This window comes from Ramularia collo-cygni (assembly GCF_900074925.1).
Source record: "Ramularia collo-cygni strain URUG2 genome assembly, contig: RCC_scaffold01, whole genome shotgun sequence".
NCBI lineage: Eukaryota > Fungi > Ascomycota > Dothideomycetes > Mycosphaerellales > Mycosphaerellaceae > Ramularia > Ramularia collo-cygni.
In genome coordinates this window covers 1,295,221-1,322,096 of record NW_019716255.1, presented here as the reverse complement: position 1 = coordinate 1,322,096, position 26,876 = coordinate 1,295,221, and the positions used below count along the sequence as shown (strand labels likewise).

General features: G+C 52.7%; 7 protein-coding genes; 4 read left to right on the top strand and 3 right to left on the bottom strand.

The window, feature by feature from the left end:
* Positions 1–985: 985 nt before the first annotated feature.
* Positions 986–3,409, top strand: RCC_00499 (related to Rab6 GTPase activating protein, GAPCenA; the record flags this gene model as incomplete). The annotated part of the gene is made up of 1 exon (XM_023765651.1): positions 986–3,409. One exon carries the CDS (start codon positions 986–988, stop codon positions 3,407–3,409), a length of 2,424 nt encoding a protein of 807 aa, XP_023621419.1.
* Positions 3,410–6,086: 2,677 nt separating this feature from the next.
* Positions 6,087–7,568, top strand: RCC_00498 (uncharacterized protein; the record flags this gene model as incomplete). Its single annotated transcript, XM_023765650.1, has 1 exon — positions 6,087–7,568. One exon carries the CDS (start codon positions 6,087–6,089, stop codon positions 7,566–7,568), a length of 1,482 nt encoding a protein of 493 aa, XP_023621418.1.
* A 444-nt stretch (positions 7,569–8,012) lies between these two features.
* Positions 8,013–9,163, top strand: RCC_00497 (related to cell division protein FtsJ; the record flags this gene model as incomplete). XM_023765649.1 has 4 exons in its annotated part: positions 8,013–8,704; positions 8,768–8,798; positions 8,854–8,871; positions 8,924–9,163. 4 exons carry the CDS (start codon positions 8,013–8,015, stop codon positions 9,161–9,163), a joined length of 981 nt encoding a protein of 326 aa, XP_023621417.1.
* An 810-nt stretch (positions 9,164–9,973) lies between these two features.
* On the bottom strand, positions 9,974–13,243 carry RCC_12148 (uncharacterized protein; the record flags this gene model as incomplete). Its single annotated transcript, XM_023765648.1, has 1 exon — positions 9,974–13,243. One exon carries the CDS (start codon positions 13,241–13,243, stop codon positions 9,974–9,976), a length of 3,270 nt encoding a protein of 1,089 aa, XP_023621416.1.
* A 936-nt stretch (positions 13,244–14,179) lies between these two features.
* On the bottom strand, positions 14,180–15,955 carry RCC_12111 (uncharacterized protein; the record flags this gene model as incomplete). The annotated part of the gene is made up of 1 exon (XM_023765647.1): positions 14,180–15,955. One exon carries the CDS (start codon positions 15,953–15,955, stop codon positions 14,180–14,182), a length of 1,776 nt encoding a protein of 591 aa, XP_023621415.1.
* A 940-nt stretch (positions 15,956–16,895) lies between these two features.
* On the bottom strand, positions 16,896–17,416 carry RCC_00494 (uncharacterized protein; the record flags this gene model as incomplete). XM_023765646.1 has 3 exons in its annotated part: positions 16,896–17,200; positions 17,255–17,333; positions 17,390–17,416. 3 exons carry the CDS (start codon positions 17,414–17,416, stop codon positions 16,896–16,898), a joined length of 411 nt encoding a protein of 136 aa, XP_023621414.1.
* A 180-nt stretch (positions 17,417–17,596) lies between these two features.
* Positions 17,597–20,389, top strand: RCC_00493 (related to osmosensing protein SGD1; the record flags this gene model as incomplete). Its single annotated transcript, XM_023765645.1, has 1 exon — positions 17,597–20,389. One exon carries the CDS (start codon positions 17,597–17,599, stop codon positions 20,387–20,389), a length of 2,793 nt encoding a protein of 930 aa, XP_023621413.1.
* Positions 20,390–26,876: the final 6,487 nt, after the last annotated feature.

The window sequence follows — 26,876 nt, the reverse complement described above, 5'->3', positions numbered from 1 at the left end:
CATACGGCTGGTCGCCCCTAAGTAGAGTAGTGCTAGAATGCACCTCCGAGTGCCAGGCACAGAACGCCCAAGTGGGTGGGGCCGTCTTCGCATTCTGCCAAATCACTTCAATACGTTGGAGCGAAACGGAAGGTGKGTGGATTAACAAGGCCGCCAGCGAAACGGAGCGAAGCGAAGCGAAATGGTTCGCTTCTCATCCTCAATCTCGCTCGGATGCATTAACGGGCCCTGGGCYCTGCAGTTACATGATCCGATGGTCAGGTAATGGTCGACTGCAGGACGGGCCAGTACCCTCGAAGCTTATTTGTCGTGGACCAAAGATCGGCAGGTGATACAGTACAGACCTTGCGCTGTGGCACCCCTTGGATTGAGTGTTCCACGAATGCACAAGCCGTTTGGCTGAGACGCTGGTTACAACCTGCTCCGAACGCCCACGTATGATCATCTCGTCACAAGTGACTGTGACTCCTGTGTGTCTCCGCGCGCAAGCAGGTGGACATGTCGAATCGCAGATGAGACTTCCAGAAATTCTTGTGGAGCTGGGTCCTGCCGAGCACCCCGTCCCATGGCATGCGAAATTAACCCTTTCGTCTTGTGTGTCCGCAACGGCAACCGTGAGTCGTGGCACCCGCCGACTTGAACCGATGTCCCGGTGTGGTTTCAAGCCAGACTTCGGAGTGCCGATCTTATAGTTGGCACCGCGGCCGGTCGATTAGATGCAGTTTGATGTTCGCGACGCATCGGCATGGCTGTCAAGGGCCATCTCGCCAACATCAAGTGACATGGGAAAAGTTGCGTGGTGATCATCTTTCTGGGGGATTCCCTGTCGCCCCTTTCGCGCTACGCCTACCAGAACAACCAAGAAATCAAGTTCTGATGATTGCGGGCGTTGGTACCAGACGGAGACCAAACAAGTAAACAAGTCGAAACACGATAAACATCGACAGCCCGCCGCCGGGCAGGACAGTCCGCACAGAACGTAGCCATGTCGTTCAGGTCAAAGGTGCGCGAGTATCCAGGGCGGCTGTCGTTGCTTTCTAGCCAGAAACCCAATGGACAGCCCCGCCCAAGCACCGCACCAGCTTCCAATTCTGGTAACGAAGTGCGCTACAGGAAGGACCAAGTGGACCGGAGCGACGAGATTTATGGTCCGGCACAGGTACATACACACGCGAGAGCAACGGAACAGGAAAAGATTCAGGCACAGGCACAACCCAAGCGGGACTCGCATCACAGTGAAGCGGGAACTGCTTCGCACCCCTCTCCCGCACCGTCCATCGTACCTACCATTGTTGTCGGTCACCATGACCATGAGCCACGCAACCGTAGCCGCTTCACCTCGAGACGAACGCACGAACATCCGCGAGTGCGCTCATCGCGGTCAATGYCGCCCGCTCAAATGCAGCGCGTAAGCAGCTTCAAGGGCATCCGCATGCCAACGGCCTCGGCCAGCATGGACGATCTGGACCTGGGCGATTTGGCCGGCGACAAAGTCGAGTTCTCGAAGCGCGGGAGCCTGTTGTTTGGCGGGAGAAAGATGCAGGACTTGATCGCTGCGCAAGGAGAGGGTACGCCGCGGACGAGGTCGCCAGCACCTTCGAACAGTCCGGTGAAGTCAATACAGGAGGTGGATGAGGAAGCAGAAACGGCCCCGACGGTGACACACCTTGCGGAGCCGCAGAAGCAAGGTCTCGTGTCGGGGAGGAGGACTCCTAGCATGCAAGTGCCAAGGGGCATCCACGTCGGCCGCGTGCTCTCCGCGGAAGAGGTGACCTTTTCCCTCAGGGTCAGAAGCCAGTATGAACACGGCGATGAGCGCGCCTCGCAATGGTTTGACTCCATCGGCACAAGCACRACAGGCAAAGACAGCATAAGAAGCACACCGACGCCGGACACCCCTTCAATTGGAGACTTGACCGTGTTGAAGAGCAGGCCACAAGACAGCGACCAGTGGCCATTGCAAGACGCCCGATCGAGTTACATCTCCGTCTCAAAGTACGCGAGGGAAGTGCACGAGCTAGCCGGCGGCATTGAAGACTGGGAGGACGTGGACGGTCGCGCMGTCGATCGGTATGGCTTCATTCGGCACAACCCTAGTGTCYCTCGCTTCTCGTCGGGCTCTTCGCAGCACGAAGATATACGCCCTCACGATGTGGGTATGCAACGCGTTGCCACATCCMTCCGCCTCGAGTCGCAGCATCCGCGAGGGTTTAGTCGCAGGCTGAAGCGAAAACCAAGCATACAATCATCGAGATCGATGCCTCCACGTCCAAGTGGTGATTGGACATTCAAAAAGGGACCAGTGTCGATCCACAGCGCGCACGCAGTATCTTCAAGATCCAATTTGCTCCGCACGAGAGAGCAGAGACTCCTTGCAAAAGCTTCYGATATGCTGACTCTCCCGCCCGGCCTCGCGGACATTCGTGAGCACGATGATGCTGGCAAGACTGCTTCCGCTTTCAAGAAGCGGGAGTGGTCGCGCGAGGAGAAATGGCAAGCAATGGCAAATCCCGTGCGACGACCGCACCAGGTCAAAGGCGGCGGTATGGCGTTCGAGTTCGACACCAGCGACCCCAAATTGATTAATCGGACATGGAAAGGGATTCCAGATCGTTGGCGCGCAACTGCATGGCATAGCTTTTTGTCAACGAGTGCCAAGAAGAGAAATATCCTGGTCACAGACGAGGATCTCATAGAGCAATTTCACAGACTGCAGGACATGAGCTCTGCGGACGATGTACAGATTGATGTCGATGTGCCAAGGACTGTCAACCTGCACATAATGTTTCGACGCAGGTATCGAGGCGGCCAGCGACTCCTGTTCCGCTTATTGCATGCTGTTAGTCTGTATTTTCCGGACATTGGCTATGTGCAAGGAATGGCCAGCATCGCAGYCACCTTGCTATGCTACTACGATGAGGAGAACGCTTTCGTTATGATGGTCCGTATGTGGCAACTTCGAGGCATCGAGGAAATGTACCAGCACGGCTTTGAAGGTTTGATGACTGCTCTCCGCGAGCTGGAGCACGACTGGGTGAGCGCCGATGTTGCAGCGCATCTGGAGGACCTTGGGGTCACGTCTACTTCATACGGTACACGATGGTACCTTACGCTTTTCAACATGAGCGTTCCCTTTCCAGCTCAGCTGCGCATATGGGACGTCTTCATGCTTCTCGGCGATGCACGCGGAAAAGACACTGGAGCATTTGCAGGCGCTGAGTTGGATGTGCTGCACGCTACCAGCGCAGCGCTGATCGATGCCACTCGCGAGATCATACTGGACAGCGACTTTGAGAACGCGATGAAGGTTTTGACGTCTTTCGTCCCTATCAAAGACGAAGACTTGCTTATGAACGTCGCCAAGATGGAGTGGAGGCAGAGAAAGAAGAGAGCCGGAGTTCGGGTATAGAACATCTGGAGACCCAAGGCGCACGCTTGACGACTGATTGGTGTTGGGTAATAATTTTGCACACTACATGCGAGGAGTGTGGGCGAGGTGAAGTCCGACGCACTGATGGCAGACGCCAACAACATATTTCTTTTGGGTAGTTGGAGTTTTTGTTCGCTCTGGTTGATGAGATACCCTGAATCGGTTACGCTGTGGATAGAAAATAATGTAATGTTGAAGAGGGATGCAATAGAACGCCGGTGTCTGGTCCCAGTCTTCCTCCTTGGCTCACACATTTGATAGACCACGCCGAAGTGCAGTCACATTGAAGGGTCATGAGGCGGGAAGGGTACCAAGCTCTCCATCTGCACGGCAAATCGTAGTCACAACACATTTCGCTGCAAAGTTGGAATCCCCCGCAACTGTCTTCACAGTCCTGTCGGATTCGACTTGATGATCGGGAGTCTCCAGAGATTTCGGCGATTTATCGGAGACCATGCGACGCAAGAAAGATCGACAGATGACCGTACTGGCGTCGCCTCAACCTTCCCTTCTGCCTCCTTGTCATGACCTGATCAACCCACCACATCCAAATTGAGCAAGATCATCGCAGCAAGCCACGAGCTCGACACGTGCTGCTGCCAGATACGACTGATCTGGAAGCGTCTGGACATGGTGGCGCCCTCAGTGGCTTGCTTCTGTGGCTACGCCTTACGGCCCATGGCCTTTTGTCTGCCATCAAACGATGAGACTCGTCAAGCGAGGCGGAGGGTACAGTGTCTCGACGTATTGGAGTAGAATCCGCGGCCCAAAGTATTACAGCTTTGCAAGGCTAGCAACATGCGAAATGCGAACTGCGTTATCAAATCTACTCTGGTGCATGAAGGAGCTGTACTGACCCGCTGTTGACCCACAAGCATTGGAGGCATCCTCCGTGGGCAAAGAGAAGCACTCTCAAATCTCGGGCCATGGAAAGGGAACTCCACTCAGAAAGTGCCAGGAGGGTTTCACCCCGATTGATTGGTCCACTGCAGGATAGTCGCAAGCTCAAGAGAGGCCACTCTGATATGGTGGTGTGACTGCTCTTCTTTCGCCCGACAAGTGATTCGAAAGCGGTGTGAAGGTGAAGACTCCAAGGCTGGTTTCACGCTGCTGCCGTGTCGCGATGGGTCACGGCTATCCCGTAGCACTTGCTGCTGCGACACCGTGAGGGAAGCCGGATTGGGCTTCCAAGGATGCCGAATTATTGTCGTAGTATTCCTCCGCATCAGCAAAAGATCTGCCATCAGTTTCATGTCGAGACRCGCAAGCATGGCCGCGGCTCGTTCCTTAACCTGCGTCGAATCTCGATGATGGAGCGAGCGGTCAAACAGGGAGTACAAACGGGTCCGAAACGTCCAACCTCGCGTGGTAAACACGCTGGTACTCCTACGGTCTATGCCACTCTCGGCAGCCTCTCGGTTGCGCGCCGCAAGAAAGCTCTACAACGTCTTTCCGCTTTGGGATTTGATGGACTTGGAAATGCAGAAGAACTGTCGGCAACTTCACTCAAGATTTGCGAGGGCCACTACAGTCTACAAGAAGAGATTTTGCGACTGTGACAGAAGGCCGTGTGATTGCAGGATTGCCGTGTCTGTTGTAGTTCTAGTCACAGCGACTACCGAGACCTCTCACTGACCTGATGAGATATGGCTTGCAACGGACTGTTTCAGACGGCGGTTCACAGACGCAAGCGGCCATCGCGCCGAAGCTTGTCCCCATACCGCTGCGTGTCATGCGTGCGCACCAATCAAATCCGGTCTAGCAGAGTTGGTTGCTGAAGCTGTACCCTTGTTGGCAAGCAACCCTCCTCCGCTTTCACATTCCATAAAGGCATCCCATAGCACTGCTTGTCCGCATCCATCTCAATTGCTGCCATGCAGTTGATCCATCGTGCGCTGATGCTGAGAGTGACGACGCACCGGAGGACCACGCAAGCAAAAGGACGCCCGCACGCCAGAATAGTCGCGACAACGATGGTTTGACCGGCCGTGCTGCGTAGCCACTCTGTTCGATCCGTCCGTCTAAAGTTTTCAGACTTTCACCGGGGCATAGGAACGTCATTTCCCACGTTGTACTTTAACCAACGCCCTCGCCTCGTTGCGTTGCCCTACAGTACTACTAGCATTTCCTCAGCTGATCCCTTTTGGGCTCCATCCAGCCACAGCACTCGCTCGACAGCTTGCATTGCCCAGCTGTGCGCCCTCACTAAAACTGGCCGGACTTGTCGCCTGCATTTGCCATGGATGCATGATCTACCGGACAATTACTGCATTCTCAGCACGAGCACACGGCTAGGGTCTAGGCCAACCAGCTCAGCTTCGCGTCTCCGCGACTGATTCGATCAAACAGGWTATTTGCCTTGCACTCGATCAAATTTCCCCATCAGGCTTCTRCACCTTTGAATGCGACCCCTCGATCGACCCCGCGGCACACCACGGGCATAGGCTGGGCGAATCATCGTCTCCATCATTTGATCGCCGTCCAGCTGTGCAGAGGGCCATTCGTCTAGATTCTTCTTGGCATCTGCTACGAGTCGTTGCAAGGCCGTTCAGATTTTGTATAACCATTGTATGTTTCCACCACATATGCCCCACCTTTTGCATTGGCCTGCTTCACTCTCGCCGCAACGGGATTACATGCACCAAGTCTTKCGCCAATGTCCATGTCGCTAATCATCACCGACCAGCCGTTCAAGAGCGAGTTTGTGAATAGATTTCCTCATGAGTTCAGCCCGAGGAGGTCCCTCGTCAAATCACAATCTTCTCCCAACACCCGGAGGCATACCCCAACACTGGAGAGCTCGCTGCAGGTCAGCGACCTTTCAGCCCACGAGAAGATGACCACTCCTCATGCTCATCGAGGTCTCCCTCCGATGACACTGCCAGACCTGAATCGACCCGGTCCAACATCTCTGAGTCAACCTTTGGGAGCTATGCCCGCACCTCCCTCCCAATGGCAGGGCCAAGAAGATTCCATGCGAAACTGGTTGCTGGCAAAGGCCGAGGAAGACAAGCGAAAACAGGAAGAGGAGCGGACGAGGCAAGAAAGCTTGAAGCTTGAGCAACGAAAAATCGAGCAGTCCATGTTGCGCGAATCCTTGCAGGGCGGCATTCCACCTACGATGGTTCCATTGATTTATGCGGGAATCGGAGGAGGAAACCTAGCGAATGTCAGTGTGGATTGGCTGCAGCAGTATACCGGGCAATTGCAACTGGCACATCAGCAACAAGTCCAGCAAGCTTCGCCTGACATGCACAGAGGGGAGGGGAGACTCATCGGACCTCCCACGCATCCTGGTCCATCTGTTTATCCCGCAGCGCAGCCCACCCCACAGCAGGTGCTGCAAAGTCACATGCCCGAGCAGCAACCCCCGCCACCTCCAGGTCCCATCCAGACAACGTTCTCTGCGTATCAACCAACTCCACTCCGCCAACCACCAACCTCGGATCCACGATCGGCGACACGCACACAACTGCCAAGGCTTACCACGAACGAAATGTACGTCCACCAGCCGCCACAACCCGTTGCGGCCAGCGTGCACCCACTTCAGCAAAGCCAGACGGTCCAGCAGCAGGCACAGCAAGCGACATCCTCGCCCTCAATCTATTTTCACCACTGGGTACCACCCAACGAAGCGAGGAATAACCCTCAACCTCAAACACCCGCGAGCAAAGCAGAGTCACAGCATTCAGCACACCCGAGCTCCTCCAATCATGGAGAAAGCGAGCACCGGGAATCACCCCGAAAGCGTAAAGCGCAAGGTGGACATCAGGCAAACCCGCCGCCCTCGGCCGGACCGCAGTACACCTCGCCCTCCTTCTCCACGACCAGCTCGGCATCCTATCGAAAGGGCGGTCAGCGATCACGAGCGTTCAGTAACGTGTCAGCCGCCGGACGAGAATCGGATAGTAGACACGGCAGCCGACCGCCGAGCAGCCATCGACGGGATGAAGTTCCAACGGCGAGGTCTTCKCAGCTTTCTGACCAGGGCCCGGTAAATCATCAGGTCAGCCGTGATGGTGCGGAGGATCAGCGGCAGGAAGAGGTCTTGCCGGAGGTAAAGCCACCGAGACCTGCTTCGTCTGATGGCAGGGAGTCCAGGGAGTATACTGAGCAACCGCAGACCGCGTCCAGCTGATGTATATAATGATACTGGGTGGAGGCGAACCCGGGTCTGATTTCGATCTGCATTTACACTGCATTGGGCGGGGGAGATGAGCGAAGCATCTTGCATGATCATCTTGCATCTGAACGACCCATGGAGTCGGGACTGTGATGTCCAGGTTTTGTCCTGGCGAAGAGAGATTGTTGCGTTTTAGCGTTGTAGATGGATGAACATATCAGCTCTCAAGTCTTTAAAAAGTGATTGATTCATCGTATTAGAAGTTCTCGGGACATTTTCGAGATGCGATTGTCGGGGTGAGGGTTGTTGTTACGACCATGGTTGATGTTTTGTGAAGGAGTGACCAATCCCCGGCCTCGGCTCCGTCATCCATCAAGGTTCTCGGATTTATACAGTACTTTACCTTCCTACTAGGTTCTCATCACCAACACTCCATCCCGTGAGCTTTCCTGATTGTCAATGCTTGCTGCGCGAGCATTCATCAGACGACTGCCCATCGCAGTCGCCCAGCGCGAGAAATGTGAGCCAAGTTTCTTGAATGGAACATGGACTGCGAATAAACCCATCACCACCACCACCACCACCACCACGCGATTCGCGTCCTCCYCCTCTTCGACGMGGTGGAAGACCCGCCAGACGAACGATTCCTACGCCCGCGAAGCAAAGGTCTCCGGTCTGAAATCTCGCGCAGCGTTCAAATTGCTAGAAATCAACGACAAGCATCGCATTTTCCGCCGTGGAGACACGGTCGTGGATTTGGGCTTTGCGCCAGGAAGCTGGAGTCAAGTCGCTGTCAGTAAAGTCAGTCCTGGAGGCCGCGTGGTGGGGATCGATGTAATTCCTGCACAACCCCCTCGAGGCGCGAATGCATTACAGGGTAATTTTTTGAGCGCGGAGATCCGGGAGGAGGTGAGGAAGTTTGTGTGTGATCCTCAGCAGGGGAGGGTGCGACAGAGGGGGATCACGGATGGTGGAGTTACCGAGGAAGAGTTGGCGAGATCTGGAGCGGGAATTCTGCAGCTTGAGAGGCAGAGTGCGTTGGAGGAGAGCCGGGAGAAGAGTCGTGGAGAGGGCGTTTTGAAGGAGGGCTTGACGATCAAGGAGCTGGATGCTTTGGAAGGGAGAGTGGTGGATGTGGTGCTGAGTGATATGTCAGAACCCTGGCCTTTGGTCAATTCCAAGTGGGTGAGATCTGTGTCTAATCCTTATTCCAGGATGCAAAATACCAGCGGTATGCCGTTTAGAGTGAGTTGATACAAAGCACATGGGAGACGATGTGGAAAGTTGACATGTACGATAGGATCACGCAGGATCGATGGTACGCCCCCGTGAATCAAGCGGATTGAGGCGATGATTGACAACAACTCTAGGACCTCTGCATGGCAGGTTTGACCTTTTGCTACGATACACTCGCAACGGGTGGTCACTATCTCTGCAAATTCTTTGCTGGAGCCGAAGATCACGCTTTGGAGATGAGACTCAAGAAGCTATTTGACAAAGTCCATCGCATCAAACCGGACTCTTCGCGGAAGGAGAGTAAGGAGGCCTACTTCATTGCTCTGAAGCGGAAAGCAGGTGTAAAGCGCGAGGATGTGCTGGATGAGCGTTGAAAGTCGTGACTGGACGAACGAGGGGCAACGGAATCTGAGCAGCAGTAAAGCATCACGATCGTCGCCAAAGCAGACAACCAGACATCGATTCTGGGACTGCCCAGATCGAACCATCGCACATGTGGGAATCAACCGCTTCATGTCGACCTTATCTTTCGACACACCACTGCCCAAGATGCATCACCGACTCAGCCAACTGGCAAGCGCGGATGCTGACAGTCACGGAGCTCACCATACACATCGCAGGCAAAGGTTTGAAAGAACTACGCCTCGGGCTCCCTCCGATTTACGGACCGGCTGAAGCAGAGATCAGGACACAATGGCGACGTAGCAGTGAGAGCCGAGACCACATCTCATGGTACGGAAGAATCGACACCGAGATGTGCGCGTACCAACTTCAACCTCAACCTCACCATTTCCCATCTCAATCGAGTGACACGTGCGACTCTTTGTATTACCAAGCGTCTCATCCGGAACAAATCATCTCGCTCCAGCGATCCGACACAGGAGGTTTCCAAAGACCGCCGTACCTGCTACGGCGGTCTTCTTTCCACGAAATCATGTCTCGCATACTGAAGGCGTCAGCGGACTCTGGATCATCAATAATGACTTGCAATGCAAAGAGACGCTGTAGGCCGATGTATGTTTCCTGGTTACCCGCCATGAGCAACGAATTCAAAGACAAGACAGTGAGAAGAAGCGTTATCCAACTATATTAACAATCACGCGTGCGTAAAATTCTCAATTATCTGCGTCTATCTGTATCAATCTCAACGCGCATACAAGCCATCGCTCCACTCAACGCACTCATCAACTCCCATACCGACTCGGCGGCTTCGCGACCCTGCCGCTCTTCCTAGTCGCCGCCTGCGCCACCGCCTGCTTAACTGCAGCCTTGACAGCAGCAGCTTTCCTAACGTGCTTCGTGCCCACACAACCCCTCATAGTGACTTCAGCAGAAGAAGCAGGAGACGATGAAGCTGGTGATCTCCTGATCGCAGTTGTCGGAGGCGATCTCCCAACGGAGGGCGACTTTGATGAGGATCTCATGGCCACAGGAGAAGGTGCTGAGTAGTCCGGTATTGATTCCTTCGGAATACGTCCTTGGGGAGAGACGGAGAGTGTATGACGGACTTGACGATTCGGGGTTTTCTTGCTCGCTACAGGAGGTTCGGGACGACCACATTCCCCACAAGATCTTCGGCCAGTTCTACGAGGGCTGGGAGGTTGGTGGCTTCTCGTAGGCGTATCTGGCAATCTTCTCGGCGGGGATATACGGTTGGTGTAACGCAATGGGTCCAGGATCGGAACGTGAGAAGGACGTCTGAGAATACCTCTGGGGCGAGAAGGGAGGCTTCTGGTGAAAAGGGACCTGGGCTTGGGGTTCCTTGCTTCGGAGGACTTGCCGCTGGATGCGATCATGGGTGATGTGGAAGAGGATCTCCTTGTGCGTGGTAGACCATCGGAAGTGGATGGACGTGCGTTGGGGATGATTGGCGCATATCTCGGGCCTGAGAATACCGAACTGCTTCTGCGACCAGCTGGCTTTGCTGCGCATGCAGGTGTATTTGGTGGTACGCGCGGCGCTGGTGCATCCGGTGTATATCTCGGACCGCTGTATGAAGAAGATGGACGTCTTCCTGGGGGACTAGGGGTGGTCGGGCCAGCAGGAGGAGGGAAGCGTGGAGATTTTGGTGAAGCCGCGCCAACATGGCCAGGGTTCTGCCCTCTGAAGAACAACTCCGATGCAGTAGGGCTAATTGCAGTTCGTGATATCGAAGAAGTGCGTCGGCTGGTCGACGAATTGCTTCTCTTGGTGGCATTCGATGCAGCGGGCGTAGTGTACTGAAAGCTCGAAGGAATCGGCGGATAGCTTGGACTGTATGGCTGGCGACCGTTCGACGACAGTGAACTCTTGCGTGGAGAGGATCCATCCTGAGGGCGGACGAGTGAATCTCGTCCGGGCCGGCGGGTCTGTATTACTGACGGAGATGGCTCGCTGGCATCATTCGCATCATCCCAGATTTCACCCAAGGCTGGAACCCACTCCTCCAACCAATCACTAGCCTCATACCCCTCGAGCTCGTTTTCGATTTCCTGGGCAGACCGGCCCTCGCTTTCGAGTTCTTGGCGGTAGCCTTTGAGATACTCTGGAGCAAAGCCTGCGCGGTAGAGGGTCCTSATGATCTCGCCCAGCTTCTTGTCGGCGGAGAGTTCTTTGACCAAAAGGTTCTCCTCARCATATGTATACTCATCATGGAGCTGCTTTTCGGTGATGCCGTAAGCACCGTTGATCAACTCTGCAATGGTTGCGTTTCCCCCTTGGACCCAAACCACAAATCGGACGAAACGCCATGCCATGTGCGCTGACCAGCCTTCCGCAGCGAGGACGGAGAAGACGGGTTTGTGTTTTGCGACGAACTCGTCATTCTTGTCCGCATGTTGTTCCACGAGACGATAATGTATATCATGGGGCTGGCCGGCATCATCGTCCTCATCGTAGTCCTCATCGTCGTCGTCTTGGCCGTCGTCTTGGTAATCCGAATCGGCTTCCGTACCCTCGTCATCGGAAGGCATATCATCAATCAGCATATCACTATCTGGATCGCTTTCCGACTCATCATCATGGCGGCGATAACAAATCGGACGTGGTGAAACGCTTGACTTTCGCGAAGAACTTGTCGGCGAAGATCTGATCGAAGACTYCCTCGGAGAAGCAGGAGCACCTCTCAGTTTGAGTTTCAGTCCCTTGTCTGGGTCTTCCAATTCCTGTCCACCTCCACTCCCTCCAGGAGGCGAAGGACTAGGACGTCCTGCAGCAACGGGAAGGTCAGTAACATTCGGTTTTGGAGGTCCGTATGATTCAGGGGAAGAGGTGTCGTCTCTTAAGAAGGCGATGCGCTGTTCGAGAGCGGTGATTGCATCTTCGTAGTAGTCGTCAATTGCTTGGTGACGTCGGTAGTCCTCCGGGTCGACGCTTCCCATTGATTCGGGGGAACCTCGGTTTACGTAGATGTCGAACAAGTTGGGACCAGAGTCTTCTTCTTCGAGAACATTAGGATCGGGGGATGTTTGAGGCTGAAGGGGACTGCTTTCGTAGTCCGGCAGTGAAGGAGGTGGGGAGTCTTCTTCCTCGACCATAGCCTCGTCATGAGCGACTGGGATCATATAGGAACTTCCATTCCGGTTGAACTGTTCCCGGTAGTCTCCGCTTTGGATCATGTCGTCCCGTTCGGTACACGTAACACGCACGAATCTCCTTCCTCCGGTGGGAGTCTCGACGAGCTCAAATCTGCCAGACGTAGGAGTTGGCTCTCGAACATCGTCGTCGGTGTCCTCGGAAAGATCGTCGTCGTCGGACTGCATTGAAACATCGTCGATCACATCATCGTCCGTCTCTTCATCCCCTGTCGTCTCCTCCCAGAGCAAGGCATCTCCCATTTCGATATCATCATCCTCATCTTCGTGAACATCCGCACGGTCGTCGCCATCATTGGGCGAGTAAATTTCCTCCAGACCAGGCACCAAATCCCACATGTACCGATCGAATTTGATAAACTGCTCCAAGCCATCCTTCAGGTCGATCGGGAAGATTCCGGGTTTATCTGCCATCCCAAACGCAAGAATCTGGACATAATCCTGATCATAGCCCTGGCTGGTCATCTCCCTCACAACGTCCTCCCACCCTGGCGGGGATTCTTCCACTACCATCGACCTCGAACGGAAAACATGTCTGCTCACTTCGACGGACTCAACAGCATTTGTCGCAGCGTCCTCGATTTGCTTGCGGGTAAGTCCGGACTTCACGAGACGTTGGATGTACGGCCAGGCGACTTTGGGATCCCAGTCCTTGCGGGCGAGGATACCAAAGGCCTCTTGGTGCTCGACGAGGAAGTCGTTGTTGGCCGAGGCCGTTTCCGCGACAGCTTCGGGGTGGAGTCTGAGTACGAGATCCCGGAGATTGGTGCGACGGGGTGGAGGGGTGGGGGTGCGGACTGGGCGGGGCGGTACGACACTTTTGGGGCCGTCCATAATGTTGAGGCGGAAGGCGACGTCTTGCCAGAGAGAGGAAGGAGACATTTCCACACAATCGAATTGGCTTGGACTTCCTCCCAGTCGTGTAAGTAAGACGAGGTAGACGAGGTTGAAGCAAGATGAGGAAATATGTGGTGATGTGGTGACGGGGGCAAGGATGGATGAATTGTAGTATTGTACACCTGCGTCGGACCTACCTACCTACCTACCATCCGTGTCGACGACACAAAGAAGTGCTGTGAACGTCGCATCATGTCAACGCCGGAAGCGGAATCATCAATGAATGCGACGTGGAAAGCTGGTGGTGGAGTGGTAGACGGACGTTTGCGACAAAGCAATTCTTCGCCCGCCTGGAATGTACCTGAAAATGCTCCCGTCTGCTCCCGCTCCGCGCTTTGTCTCCATCCCGCTCGTGGACACGACATGCTGGACTCGGCGCATCAAGAATTCATTGCATTCCGTCAGCGTGTGCGGTGCATGTGCCCCGTTAGCACATATTTGAGGAAATGGGAATTGTGAAGAGCGGCCAGATGGGCATGTTTGTTCTAACGTGGACGGAATCCTGTATATTAGCAAGCGAGCCGTTTTCCCGCGTATAATTGTGTACATCTGCAGTAAGGTATGCATGCATGCTATGTTGTCGCGATGGAGAGTGCTGATGCTGACGAGGTGGGTGAGGTGAGAAACTTGGGTGTTGCTAAAGTTAGTTTTAGGGTTAGGGTTGGGGTTGGGGTAGTGCACACCATCTTCTACACCGGTGATATGGCAATGAACATCTCACGAACAGTCCGCGTTGTCGTGCTGGTGGATACCATGTGGCAGGGATGTTTCTGCTGGAAATCCTCAGCGACATTCCCCGTAGTCTGTACAACTCAGCACTTTATGAGACACTTCACGCAGAACAGAAGAATAGCGTAGAGCGTGGGGTGTAGAATGCTTTCAAAAAACTCCTTAAATAAACATGAATCCTGCTCAGACGCCCTATTCCGCCTCAGACTCCACCTCCTCCTCCTCCTCCAACTCCTCCTCCTCCAACTCCTCCTCCTCCAACTCCTCCAGTGCCTGCCAGAACTGAGCATCGAGATCATCATCATCCTCTTCCTGCTCATCACCATTGTCATCATCATCACCATGCTCATCCTCCTCCACATCCTCTTCCTGCCCATTTGATTCAATCTCAGGCACCATCTCCTTCTGCAAAGGTTCCTCTCCCCACAACGACTCGTTTTCATCCTGCGAAGAGTCGTCTCCAAACAGGGAATTCGCTGGGGCGCCAAGCACATCTTCCGGATTCTCCAAAATCAACTCCCCGGAGTCTTCGGCTGCTTCACTGACTTCCCTCTCCGGTTCAACAGCGGGCTCGTCGTCGAAGTTAGGTAAAAACTCGCAGTGTTGCGGATGTTCATCAGAGGGCTCATACTGTTCCGACCGTTGCTCGGATGGGAGAGGTTCAGCTGGCTCTTCGGCTGGCGTCAAAAGACCTGTAGCCTCAGTGGGCTCTTCCGCCTGCAGAGTAGCAGCGGCTTTAGGCTTCCGTGCTCTGCGTTTCTTCCCAGGAGCTGGAACAGCGGGAGGACTTTCTAACGGCTCTTCCGGAGCAGCTCCTTCCGATGAGGCAGGACGAGCAAAGTTGATGCGTCCGTCAGGAAGCTGGTCGGAGTACTCTCGACGCGGCTGTTGACCATATTGCGGCCGGAGTTCTGGGTATAGTTGGACCCATGCTGCAGTCGTCCTGGCCTTTCCCTTTTTGTTTGGACGAGCGGGAGGCTGCTCGCTATTGTCCTCTGCAATGACATACGGAGACACCGCCGTCCCCGTAGCAGGGCTGTCGTCTGCWCCGAGGAAAGCTGTCTGCTTTGTTGCTTCAGCAGCATAGTCATCTGGAATGAGAAAAGCAGTTTGCACTGTGGTTCCCCCGGGAATCGGAGCATTCGAAGGACCGGACGCAGCTCTCGAGTGGACTCTCGAAGGGCTTGGTTGCGGGGAGGAAGTCGACGCAGTAGACCGGGACCCGCTATCAGAATCCCGACGAACGGGCTTTTCATGCGTCACGACGAAACACTTATTTTCCTCGACCTGCTTCACCCTGAAAAACTCCCCCGCATCGTACAATTCCTCCATCTTCTGCTCCAATCGCGACCTGTCGCAATCTCTCTTCCAGATCCCCTTTGTCCAATCTTTGCGGCCCCGCCTCAGAAAGTCTCTCATTTTTTTGATGGTAACGCCGCTCTCGTCGCTAAGTCCTCCCCTACACCAGGTGATGGCTTCTTTCAGGGAGAGCGCTTCATTGGCGGGGAGGAACGCTCGTCCCTTGCGGACCCTTTCAGCTGGCTCGGGGGCTGCTGCTGGGCTGGGTGAATGTTGACGAGGTTGTGGAGGAGAAGGAACGGCAGGAAGGGCGAGAGGAACGGTAGGAAGGGCGAGTCGAAAGGAAGGAAGGGCGAGAGGAACGGCCAGAGATGGGCGTTTGGGGGAGGGAGGAGTTGCGTTGAGACCTGCCTCCTCAGGGGTGCGCTTGGGTGGGAGCGCAAGGGCGGGTTGCGCGGGGAGAGAGCCGGCGACGGAAGGCTTTGCGGAGACCTGAGGCTGCTGCGCGGGGTTGTTGTGCGCAGCGCGCGGAGCCTGGTGAGAGAAGGGGGCCGCCTGGGGAAGGAATGCGAGCGCCTGGGCAGAGAAGGCGGCCGCCCGGGAGGGAGGGAGAGGCGCTCCCTGGTGCATGGCGGTGGGTTGTGCCGCGAGAGGGTAGTAGCCTGCCATGGGGGAGAATATGGCTCGGCGGGAGAACTGCTGCTGCTGCTGGTGGTAGGCGTACACTGTGATTGTGATTGTGTGTTGTGTGTGTGTAAGCGTGCTGTTCTGTTGTTGTGACGAAAAATGTTCTGCTGGTGAATATTTGTGATGGAAGGAGAGAGGGAAGTGTAGAACAGGACTATATGCTAATGGAATGCTCTGTCCTCAAAACCTTACCGTCCTCAAATGGTTCCGTGGTTGAGAATGGATGGATGGTCCTCGAAGCTTTTGCGGTTCCGGCAGGCGGGATATGTGAATTATAGGTATTGCTTTTTTTTATTTTAAAAAAAAAGTTAATTCTGATTGGAAGAATGGGTTACAATAGGAGCTCTTTTTTTTCCCCATGAGGAGGGACTAGGCGATTAGACAGAAGAGGCCGACAGATGATGAATCAAGACCAAGGATATGAGGGTCGGAGATGCTAGAGGGGAGGTGGAAGGCGTGGTGTGCATACATGGTATGCGACATGAACGACAACCACTAGAGTCCCAAGACATTTATTTGCCTTGGTGGCCCTAGACTGTCTCTCGTTCATGTCTGACGGATTCGAAGAGCGAAGAGTGGGAGTGGGACTGGGGGCTGAGATGTGGATTAGCCACGGCTTGAGTGAATTGTGGATAGGCGGGTGAGACAGTGTCAAGGTTGGTTTACTTGACCTACCCATAGATGTTCTACTATGCTCGGCTCGCGCGCGCATAGTCTAGGACTCGCATTCAGTACTCGAGCTCTGTCTGACCTTCAGTCTCCCCGAGTATCATCTTCATTCCCGACAATCATCTTCATCGGCCGGAGGGGCTCATGAATATCGAAATCTCCCCTGGATTCCTTCCTTACCCATCGGGCGACTAGAGGCTATATCGACCGCCATCACCCTCAGCAATCATAAGTCATAACACGGCCTTTCATCTCACTTCTTCTCCCCCTCCCCTCCTCCTGCTGCCTTCTTCTTGCCCTTCTTCCGCTTGCTCCGATCCCTCTTCTTCAAACTCTGCATTCCTGCCTTGCACACCTCGGCGTACTTCTGATAGAAACCGTCTAGTTCCTCCGGCTGCACCACGGTGCTAATCTTGACCTTCTTCTTCTTTTCCTTCCGGTCTTGGGATTGGGATTTCCCGTCTGTGGCTCGGATGAGGATTGGGAGTGGAGAGGCGGGATTGAGGTCTGCGAGTGGATTTTCGGAGGTGGGAAGCGGGGCAGGGGTGTTGTATGTCACTGTACAATCGAGGTTTAGTTGRGGAAGATCGAAGGGAGAGAGGGAGTTCTCACGCCGCTTCTGGACGAGGTAGATGGAGCCGTGACCTTTTTGTTGGGCTGAGGCGAGGAGCGTGGTGAGTTGAGCGAAGAACTGGAGGCCGTGTATCAGTCTCGAACATTGCGACGCAACAGAAGTGGAATGCGCACCTCATCGCTGCTCAAATGCCCCGCCATGGTGGATGTAAGGGAAGAGTTCACGGCGTGAGGTCTGATTTCAATGATCGCCGACGTGGGGGGTTGACATGGACGGCATGATCGGCATTTGCTAGTGGGAATTTATTTTAGTTACATGGATTCCTTACCTTACATGGAGAATATCCCACCTTCCCACTTGCTCCTCGATCCTCCACCGACATGGCTCGCTACAACGAATTCGCCGGCCCGAAGCTGCCGACACAGTTGTTGGAAAAGGTGTACGGCGGAAGAGTGGACAAGCACGGCAAGAAGGAATCCTCGCGCAAGGAAAAGCGCAAGGCCGAACGGGAGTCGAAGAAAAAAGTGCCGTTGAGAACGAAGAAGCCGGTAAAATGGCAGGCGGCGGCGGCGGCGAGGAAAGCAGAGGAGAGTGGGAGTGGGAGTGGGAGTGAGGAAGATGTCAAGGCCAAGAGTAAATCAGCGGTTCCAGCGAAGGATGCGAAACCGGTGAAGAGCATTCTGAAGAAGCGGGCGAGTCCCGAGCGGGTGGAGGTCACCAAGGCTAAGGTCCAAACCAAGGAGGAGATGGAARGCGAGGACGAAGAGGAGGAGGAGACGGACATTGATGTCGATTCCATTGGAGACGGCACTCTGGACGACGTGGACGACTTTACCGTCTCACGCGAAGCCGCGAAGGCGAAGCTGGCAGACGACGACCATATCATTGCGGCGCTGGAGAGGAAGTTGGGGATGAAGGGAAAGGGCAGCAAATCCATCACCGACGACGATTGGGACTTTCTCATGACCGGCGACGATGGAGTGGAGGGGGTGGAGGAGGAGGAGGAGGAGGAGGAGGAGGATGGTGATGCGGCGCTACTCACACCGAGCAAGGGTAAGAGGAAGCGAGGACAGGTCGAGGGAAAGAGTGCGGCGGATGAGGAATGGCTGGAGAGCAAGCGGAAAAAGGCCAGGAGCGCGGAGAAGGCAGGTACGGGCGCGAAAGCATCCCAGACTGGCAAAAAGGTGGCAGTTGAGGCAGAGGGTGGAAAGGAAGACGACGACGACGAGGACGACGAAGAAGAGGAAGAGGAAGGGTTGGCCGGCGATGACATGGACGGCCTGGAAAATCCCTTTTCCGCCGACGAAATGTCCGCCGACGACTTTGACGAGTACGAAGACAGCGAGGATGAGGATGAGAATGAAGAAGAAGGCAAGGAGACCACAGCGGCTCCCACGCGAAAACGGGAGAATCCATACGTCGCGCCCGTCGACTCGTCTTCTACGCCCATCCAAAAGTACATTCCTCCCTCCATGCGTCRAGCGTCCTCATCTGATGAACAAGTGCTCAAGAATCTCCGCCGACAAGTCCAAGGCCAGCTGAATCGCCTGTCGGAAGCCAACCTCGCCTCCATTCTCGCATCCATCCTTGACCTCTACTCCTCCAACGCCCGCCAACACGTCACCTCCGTCCTCGTCTCGCTCCTCACCAACCTCATCGCCGACCCTTCCGTTCTCACCGACACCTTTCTCATCCTCCACGCGGGATTCGCCACCGCCCTCTACCGCTCTCTCGGTCCCGACTTTGGTGCTCCCCTCCTGGAATCTCTCGTTCAATCCTTCGACACCCATCACTCCTCCTCAACAGCCTCCAAACAGCCCCTCAACCTCCTGGCCTTCCTCTCCACCCTCTAWACCCTCCAATCAATCTCCCATTCCATCATCTTCGACTACATACGCCTCCTCCTCTCCACCTTCTCCGAAGCCTCCACCGAGCTCCTCTTGCGAATCATCCGCATCTCCGGCCCTCAGCTCCGCCAAGATGATCCTTCTGCTTTGAAAGACATTGTCCTGATCCTCCAACGCGAAACCGCGAAAATGGGAGGGGAAGCAAACCTTTCCGTCCGCACAAAGTTCATGATGGAAACAATCATCAACTTGAAAAACAACCGCGTCAAAACGGGTGTGGCAGCCAAGGCTCTCAGTGCAGAACACATGCTACGCATGAAGAAGATTCTCGGAGGCATCAAAGGTGCCAAAACGACGGAACCTCTAAGAATCACCCTCGATGACATTCGAGATAGTGAGAAAAAGGGGAAATGGTGGCTTGTGGGAGCTAGTTGGAAAGATCCCGCAAAACATGACGTTTCCTCTTCTTCGTCTGCCGCTACTCATCTCCCACTCCCTCCCACCGCCGCAGTCTCTCAGGCCGACGAAGATGACGACGGTAGAGACCTCGAAGCACTAGCCCGCTCCCAGGGAATGAACACATCCATCCGCTCCGCCCTATTCATTGCCATAACCGGCGCCGTCGATCCTCATCATGCACAACTTCGCATCGGGAAACTGTCATTGAAGAACAAACAAATGGGAGAGATCCCGCGGGTGTTGGTGCATTGCGTTGCCATGGAAGGGGTTTACAATCATTTCTATACTTGTGTGGGGATGTTGTATGCTGGGGATGTCAAGATGAAGAGGGCATGGGGCGTTGTACTTTCGGATTTCTTGCGAAAGTTGGAAGGGGAGGAGGAGGAGGGAGAGGAAGTGCGAGTCAAAGAAGTATATGCGGTGGCGAAGATGTTTGGGACTCTGGTCGCCGAGGGGTTGTTGAGGGTTACCGTGTTGAAGATGATGGAATTCGGAGATCTTGCTCCGAAAGCAAAGATCTTCGTCCAAGTCTTCTTCAGCACTGTTTTTATAGCTTTGAGGAAACGAGCTGCAGGACAAGTTGGAAAGGGAAAAGGCGAGGAATGGAAATCTAGAAAGGAGGAGGTGTTTGAAGGGGCTGTCGGGGAGGTTTTTGAACAAGCTCATGCCGTGCCGGATATGGTTCTTGGGTTGAGATTTGTGGTGGAGAAGATTGTTAGGGCATGTGAGGTCGCGGGGAAGAAAGGGGGCAAGGAACAGAGGGCTGTCGAGGAAGGGTGTGATGTTGCTGTGAGGGTGCTCAGTGAGGCTCCCAAGAAGAGGGTCGAGTTTGAGGGCAAAGGTGAGGATGGTGCAGATAGTGACTGATCACACCCCACCAATCTCAACAATATTGTCATACAACGGCGACATCATCATCATCAAGTCATACGCATCCTCACATGCTCAAAACCTCCCTCTTCCCCCACTGATGCTGCTGCTCGATCAACACATCCTTTGACACGACCCTCCGCCTCTCCTCCCACAGCCTCTTCGTATAATACTTGTAGACATAATCCGAAGCCCCATTATACACCAACCCATGATCACTATCCGTAAAAGCCATAAAGTCCATCTTCTGGGGACTGACTCCCGCACCGACCAACAGATCGACGAGAGCCGCGGAATTCTGATAGTGCACATTGTCATCTCCGGTCCCGTGAGCGATGGCGAATCCGCCCCTCGCGTTTGCGAAACCAGTGGCGTCGCGAACCGCAGTCTCGTTGTAGCCTGCGGGGTTCTGCTCGTACGTTTTCATATATCGTTCCGTGTACATGGTATCGTAGAAGCGCCAGTCACTGACAGGGGCGCCGATCAAGCTGAAAACCATGAATTAGTAAAAAGTCAGCATGTGTCTAGGACATGTGGGCCAAAGGCAACACCCTCTACATTCCACTCTTCAATTTCACTCACCCAAACGAGAAGACGTCGGTGTTTGCTTCAAGAACCTTGGCTGTAAGGTATCCGCCAAAAGAGTGGCCATACATTCCAATCTTCTCGGCGTCGATGAAGCTGTTCATCTCCACGAGCTGGCGAGCAGCCCAGATTTGATCCACGGGTTCAAGGCGGCCGAGATGGGTGGTGACCGCGCTGCGGAACTCTCGGCCTTTGAATCCTGTGCCTCTGTTGTCGATTGTGTAAGTGATGTATTCCAACTCAGGGTCCGACGCGATGTAAGCTCTCCAAGTAAGAGTCGCGAAACGCTTGGAGACTTCCTGAGCGCCCGGTCCACCGTACGGAGTGAACAAGACGGGGTACTTGGCGGACTCGTTGAAGTTGGGTGGGAGACGCTGCATGACGTTCAAGCTGAAACCGTCCGGGTGCTCGAGTTCGAAGTAAGTGATGTTGGGCAGGTTGAGTTTTGTGATGTTGTTGTACAAAGCCTCGTTGGAGCTCAGAACGGAGAGAGCCTTTGTGGTGGAGTTGATGCTGAAGACTTCCTGGTATGGAACGTCCGGACCCCCGTAAGAGAGAATGTAGTATTCGCCACGGCTGGAGAAGGATGCTGTCCAGTAGGCTGCGACGTCATCGTCGACGAGAGCGGTCTTTTCACCAGTGGCGTAGTTGACGGAGTAGACGTGAGATTCCGTGCTGTGGTGCTCGGTGGAAGCGTAGTAGACCAATTGACGGACCGCGTCGACTTTCAGGATTGCACGCACTTCCCATTCGCCAGAGGTGAGGGCGATTGGGTCGCCACCAGAGATCGAGTGCAGGTAGATGTGATTCCAACCGCTCTCGTCGCTCAGATCAACGTACCGCTCTGTACCGTTGAGCTCTCCGACGTATGAAATGGCCATGTTGTTGTCGAGCCATCCGTCAGTTCCATCACGTTCGCGGATCGCTGTGGAGGTGCCAGCGGTTGGGTCCACGAGTACAACGACCTCTTGGTCTTGGACTCTATTGTACGCTCTGTAGAGGACGCTGGCATGATCCTCCGTCACCCAAGACACCTCTCCGATAACAGTGTCATTTGGCGGGAAAGCTGTGATCGGAATGTTCGCAACATCCATCGTAGCCAGGTTGAGAATGTTGAACTCAATCGTAGGGTTCGTAGTTGAGACCTTTGGGTAACGTAGTTCCAGCTCGCGAGGATATGGTGGCGCAACCTCCATATCATCCATGTAGTATGGGATTCTGAAGGTACCAACCCCAGTCTCATTGGCACTCAAGAAAGCCAAAAACTGCCCATCCGGCGAGAACCACATGGTAGAACGACCTCCAAAGATCTCCTCTTCGTACACCCAGTCGGGGACCCCGTTGAACTTATCTCGACCTCCATCCTCGGTGACTTGTATAATTTCACTCTCATTGGTGTGGATGAAGATGTTGTTCCCTCTGACAAAGGCGATGGCTCCACCGACAGGAGCAAATTCCGCATATTGAATGTCACCGACTTGATCCTCTACCAGAGGTGTCGTCTCTCCAGTCGCGACATCCTGGATGAGGTAGTCTGCAAAGTAGGAATGGCGGTATTGCTTGGTGTAGTTCACCGCCCACAGCACTCTTTCCTGATCTGGGGAGATCCATGATTCGTGCTTGTCCTCGGGGATCTTGTCCGCAGCGATAAAGACATTGCTGTCGCCCGTGGCGATGTTCTCCACAACGAGCGCTCCATCAGCATCTTCAGTAATGTACTGTCCATCCTCTTCTCCCGACGTCCAAGCTACCGTCTGCGTCACCGGTCGGTAAAGGGCAGTGGGCGTGGTGACGTTGTAGGTGAGGCGCGTCTCTCCATTTCCCAGAGGTTGTCGCGGTTGGCGGGCGGGTTCAATGGCCGCCACCAAAGCGCTCAGTGAGAGCAGGCTTATGAGAGCCATTGCACAAATCAAATCGAACAGAACAGACTAGACTAGAGATGAGAAGTGGTATCCCTACCTTGTTATACCGTAGGTTTTGCCTTTGGATGTCCTGCATACAGATGATCCATGCGACATCGTTCTTGGCAGATAGATAACCTGCTACGACCTTCTGCATTGGGGTCTTGGTCGTTGCGCAAACGTCGAATCGTCTGCCGCAGCCAAGCAAATGCCATCGTCCGTCTCGGCTTCACAACACGGCCGCCTGCGCCCTTTCAGTTAGATGCTCTTGGCTATCTGGCCGGGGTGTTGTGGTCCTGCCTTGACGCCGCCTAAACTGCGGCTAAACGCCAAACTCTTTCCAGCACTCTACAGATTGAAAAACTTTCAACGGCGCGCTGCAAAGATAAATGAAGATGTCAATTCAAATTAAACCAAAGAATTGTCTTTGGGGCCCCTCCCAGAGCATCACAGCCACAGCGTCTTTTCGCATCGGAGTGGTAAAACGCTAGAAGACGGCAGCTAATAAACCTGGTTCCTACTGCTTCCGAGTATTGCTATTGGCGACATACGCTATTCGAGGCTGCTAGGATTGTAGCGTTCTACCACTCCGATGCGACAAGACGCTGAACATGATCAAATTGAGTCTCTGTTATAATGTCTTCCTATCCAGGTCTGCATCCCATTTATCCTATGAAATGAAGTCGTCGATTCCGCACGATACACGTACGACGATCCAGTGCACCGAGTCGGTGCTTTCTGGTTTTGTTCCTAGACCACGCACGAGCGACGGGTCTTCGGCAGGAATACTAGCCTCAAGTAGGCCAATGAATGTYGGAGGCCATTGGCCGTCGATGGTGGTTGTTGTCTTCAGCGAGAGGATGTGTTTGCGGATGTGCAGGCTTCTCCACCGAGCGGAAAGGCAACTCATCACACTGGTAGGCTGAGCCATACGGTCTTCCCGAACTGCAATAACTGACGCTTGGGCGGCGGCCCTTAGGCTTAAGGAGACCAGAATCGTGAACTTCACATTCGAATACGTGTCGAGGCTGAATGACGACTGTTTCATTGAAGCGTCGCAATCCAGATGCTTTGATATGGTGGTACTCTTCAAGAATCTCGCTGAATGTTCCAGCTCCGATGCCATGCTGAACTACTTGTGTGTCTTCGCAGCTCCACGCAAAGGGGTCCTTGATGCACATAATCTACGCGCGACTCGGGTAGTACCATGGTCATTCAAATCTCGTTGTGTTTTGGAGTGTACATCCTTCGTCCCGCATCTGGTGGGTGGTATGAAGATGGCCGTTGGTGCGAGGGAGTGCCATTGAGGCTCGCGGAATGTGTATGCCACGCAGAACACCACATACCACATCCCGGTAAGCTCCCAATATCTCGCAGGCCTAGGGTTAGACGACATGCGTTGTCATTGAGTACCAGCAATATGTGGATCCTCTGAGTAGGCATCCTTTGACCTTTCAATCCGCAGTCTTCTCTCACAAACAAGATATCAACAACAACAACATTACCTCATTCGCCGGTGGAATCCTCTCCGCAGTAGCAACGGAGCTTTGCTTTGAATCCATGAAGGCATACAACGATGCACACCTCCGCGTACCAGCATCAGAATGAGACGATTTGGGATTCGCCAGACCTGCAGGGGACAATAGTGCTGAGAACATTCAAGCTGTTCTCGAAACCCACCTCGCAAAAGTGGATCGAGTGCTTGGAACAGGTGGGACGGATCCATTCGGGTCCAATCGACTGTATCCTACGGGGTTTGTTCTTGTTGATCGCGAGGATTGGAGGGAGAAGGAAGAGATGGCGGTTCATTGTGATGAAGATGAGGAGAATGGCGAATGGAAGGTGCGTCAATGTCGCTTCAAGGTGGAGATCCTCGGGTTCGTCTTGACGACTGTACTGGGTATAGATGACACCTTTCAGCAGGTTGCAGAGATCTATGGTGTGGATGATTGTTTACTTGAAGATGAACTTTCTGTTTACATCCGACATCGCACGTCGGATACGGCGCGTTTTTAAGAACAACTCTGCAACAATCCTTTTAGGCGATAGTGCGACGCTAGTATTATAGGGTATTAGAACCTCGGTAATTAAAGGTGTATTCCGTATAATAAGTAACAAGTAGCGTAATTTAATGTGCGCGTATAATGTCCTCGCTTTCCTTCTTTAAAGTAATTTTATTTAAGTCTACGATACCTAAGTAATAATAGTAAGGATAAAGTAAAGGTATAATAGTATTACGCGGGTAGCTATATAACTCTTTATATAAGTAAGTAAGATCTCTAAAAAAGTAGTAGGATAAAGACCTACTACTCTTTTAGCGACTCTTATTAATACCTAAATACTAATATTAATACCTACTACTCCTACTACTATACTACCCTTTTACTACTTACCTATATTCTTCTCCCTTCTCTATACTACCCGTATAAAAGCTTAAGAAGGCGAAGAAGCCTAAATTACTATACTTATAGCTAGGTTATATCGATACTACGAAATACTAGAGGGCTAGAACTTTCCCTAAGGATCCGGATAATAATAGCGAATACGGATATTTTAAATAGAACTTTATAAGAGTATAAGCTAGGAATTTAATACTTTAAGAGTAGCGCTAACCCGTATAATAGCTTAAGAAAATAGGATTCTCCCTTAACCGTAAGTAAAGGGAGATAATAGCTAAGCCTACTACTAAGTACGTCGAGATCTATAATAGCTTTACTAATAGGATCGATAATATCTAAGACCGTCCGAACTACGTCGACGCCTTTCTAGTTATAAGCCGGTCTATATAATCCTATTAGAGAATTATTAAAGTATAATAGCTAATAATATCGTAGTAGAATAATATTAACTAAGGAGGAGTATTATAGAGATTATAAGGAGCGGAAGGACTATAATAGTAATATAATTAAAGGCCTAGGGCTATTTCTAGTATATTTCCTACCCGTATAAAGGTATTCGACGCTAACGAGAATAGCGCTATATAATCTAGCGTAGATATTTAAACTTAGCTTATAGTAACTATATCTAGTAGGGAACTAAAAGTACCTACTAGTATAGCGATAGGATAGCTAGCGAAAGAGCCTATTAGAAGAGGCTAAAGGCGTATAATAGTAGACTAGAGAATATATATTAGCGACCTAAGCGCGGAATAATTATAAGTATAGCTATAAATAATTAGTTAAAGAGTCTGCGTTTAGGAAAGAATAAGTAGTCTCGTAGGTCTCGGAGTAAGTCTTAAGGTCGGAAGGGATAAGATATAAAGAATTAGTACTCTTCTTTCTTCTATATAATCTCGATTTTAGCTATTACGAGTTCGTAATAGGAGCTTAGTATAATATTATAGTAATATTATAGTTCCTTTTTAAATAGGAAAGTTTCTACTCTTTTTATTAAATTATATATTCTATTATCTACTCTACTCGCGGACTATTATACTAGCTACTTTTATAGTAGGATAAATACCTACTGCTCTTTAAGCGACTCTTATCTAAATATATATAAAGGAGAGGTACTAAAGAGTAAGGTATAATAAAAGTAAAAGCGTAATAAGGTAGGCACGTAGGTAGCCTTCTAACTCTTTATATAGGTAATTTAGATCTTTAAAAGAGTAGTAGGATAAATACCTACTACTCTTTTAGCGACTCTTATTAATACCTAAATACTAATATTAACACCTACTACTCCTACTACTATACTACCCCTTTACTACCTACCTATATCCTCCTCCCTCCTCCTACTCCCGCGTATAAATACCTACTACCTTAACGACCGCGAGAATAACTACTAGACCGGCCTTTAACCTACTTTTAATTAATAGAGGTCCTATTAGAGGAAGAAGAATTATCGACGTAAGGGCAAATAGAGTAGGAGCTAGGAATTTAATATTCTAAGAGTAGTACTAATCCGTATAATAGCTCGAGTAAGTAGGATTTACTATTAACGAGGAGTAGAAGGAGCTAATAGAGTTAAAGGCTAGCCGTCGCTTCCTAACTTAAGAT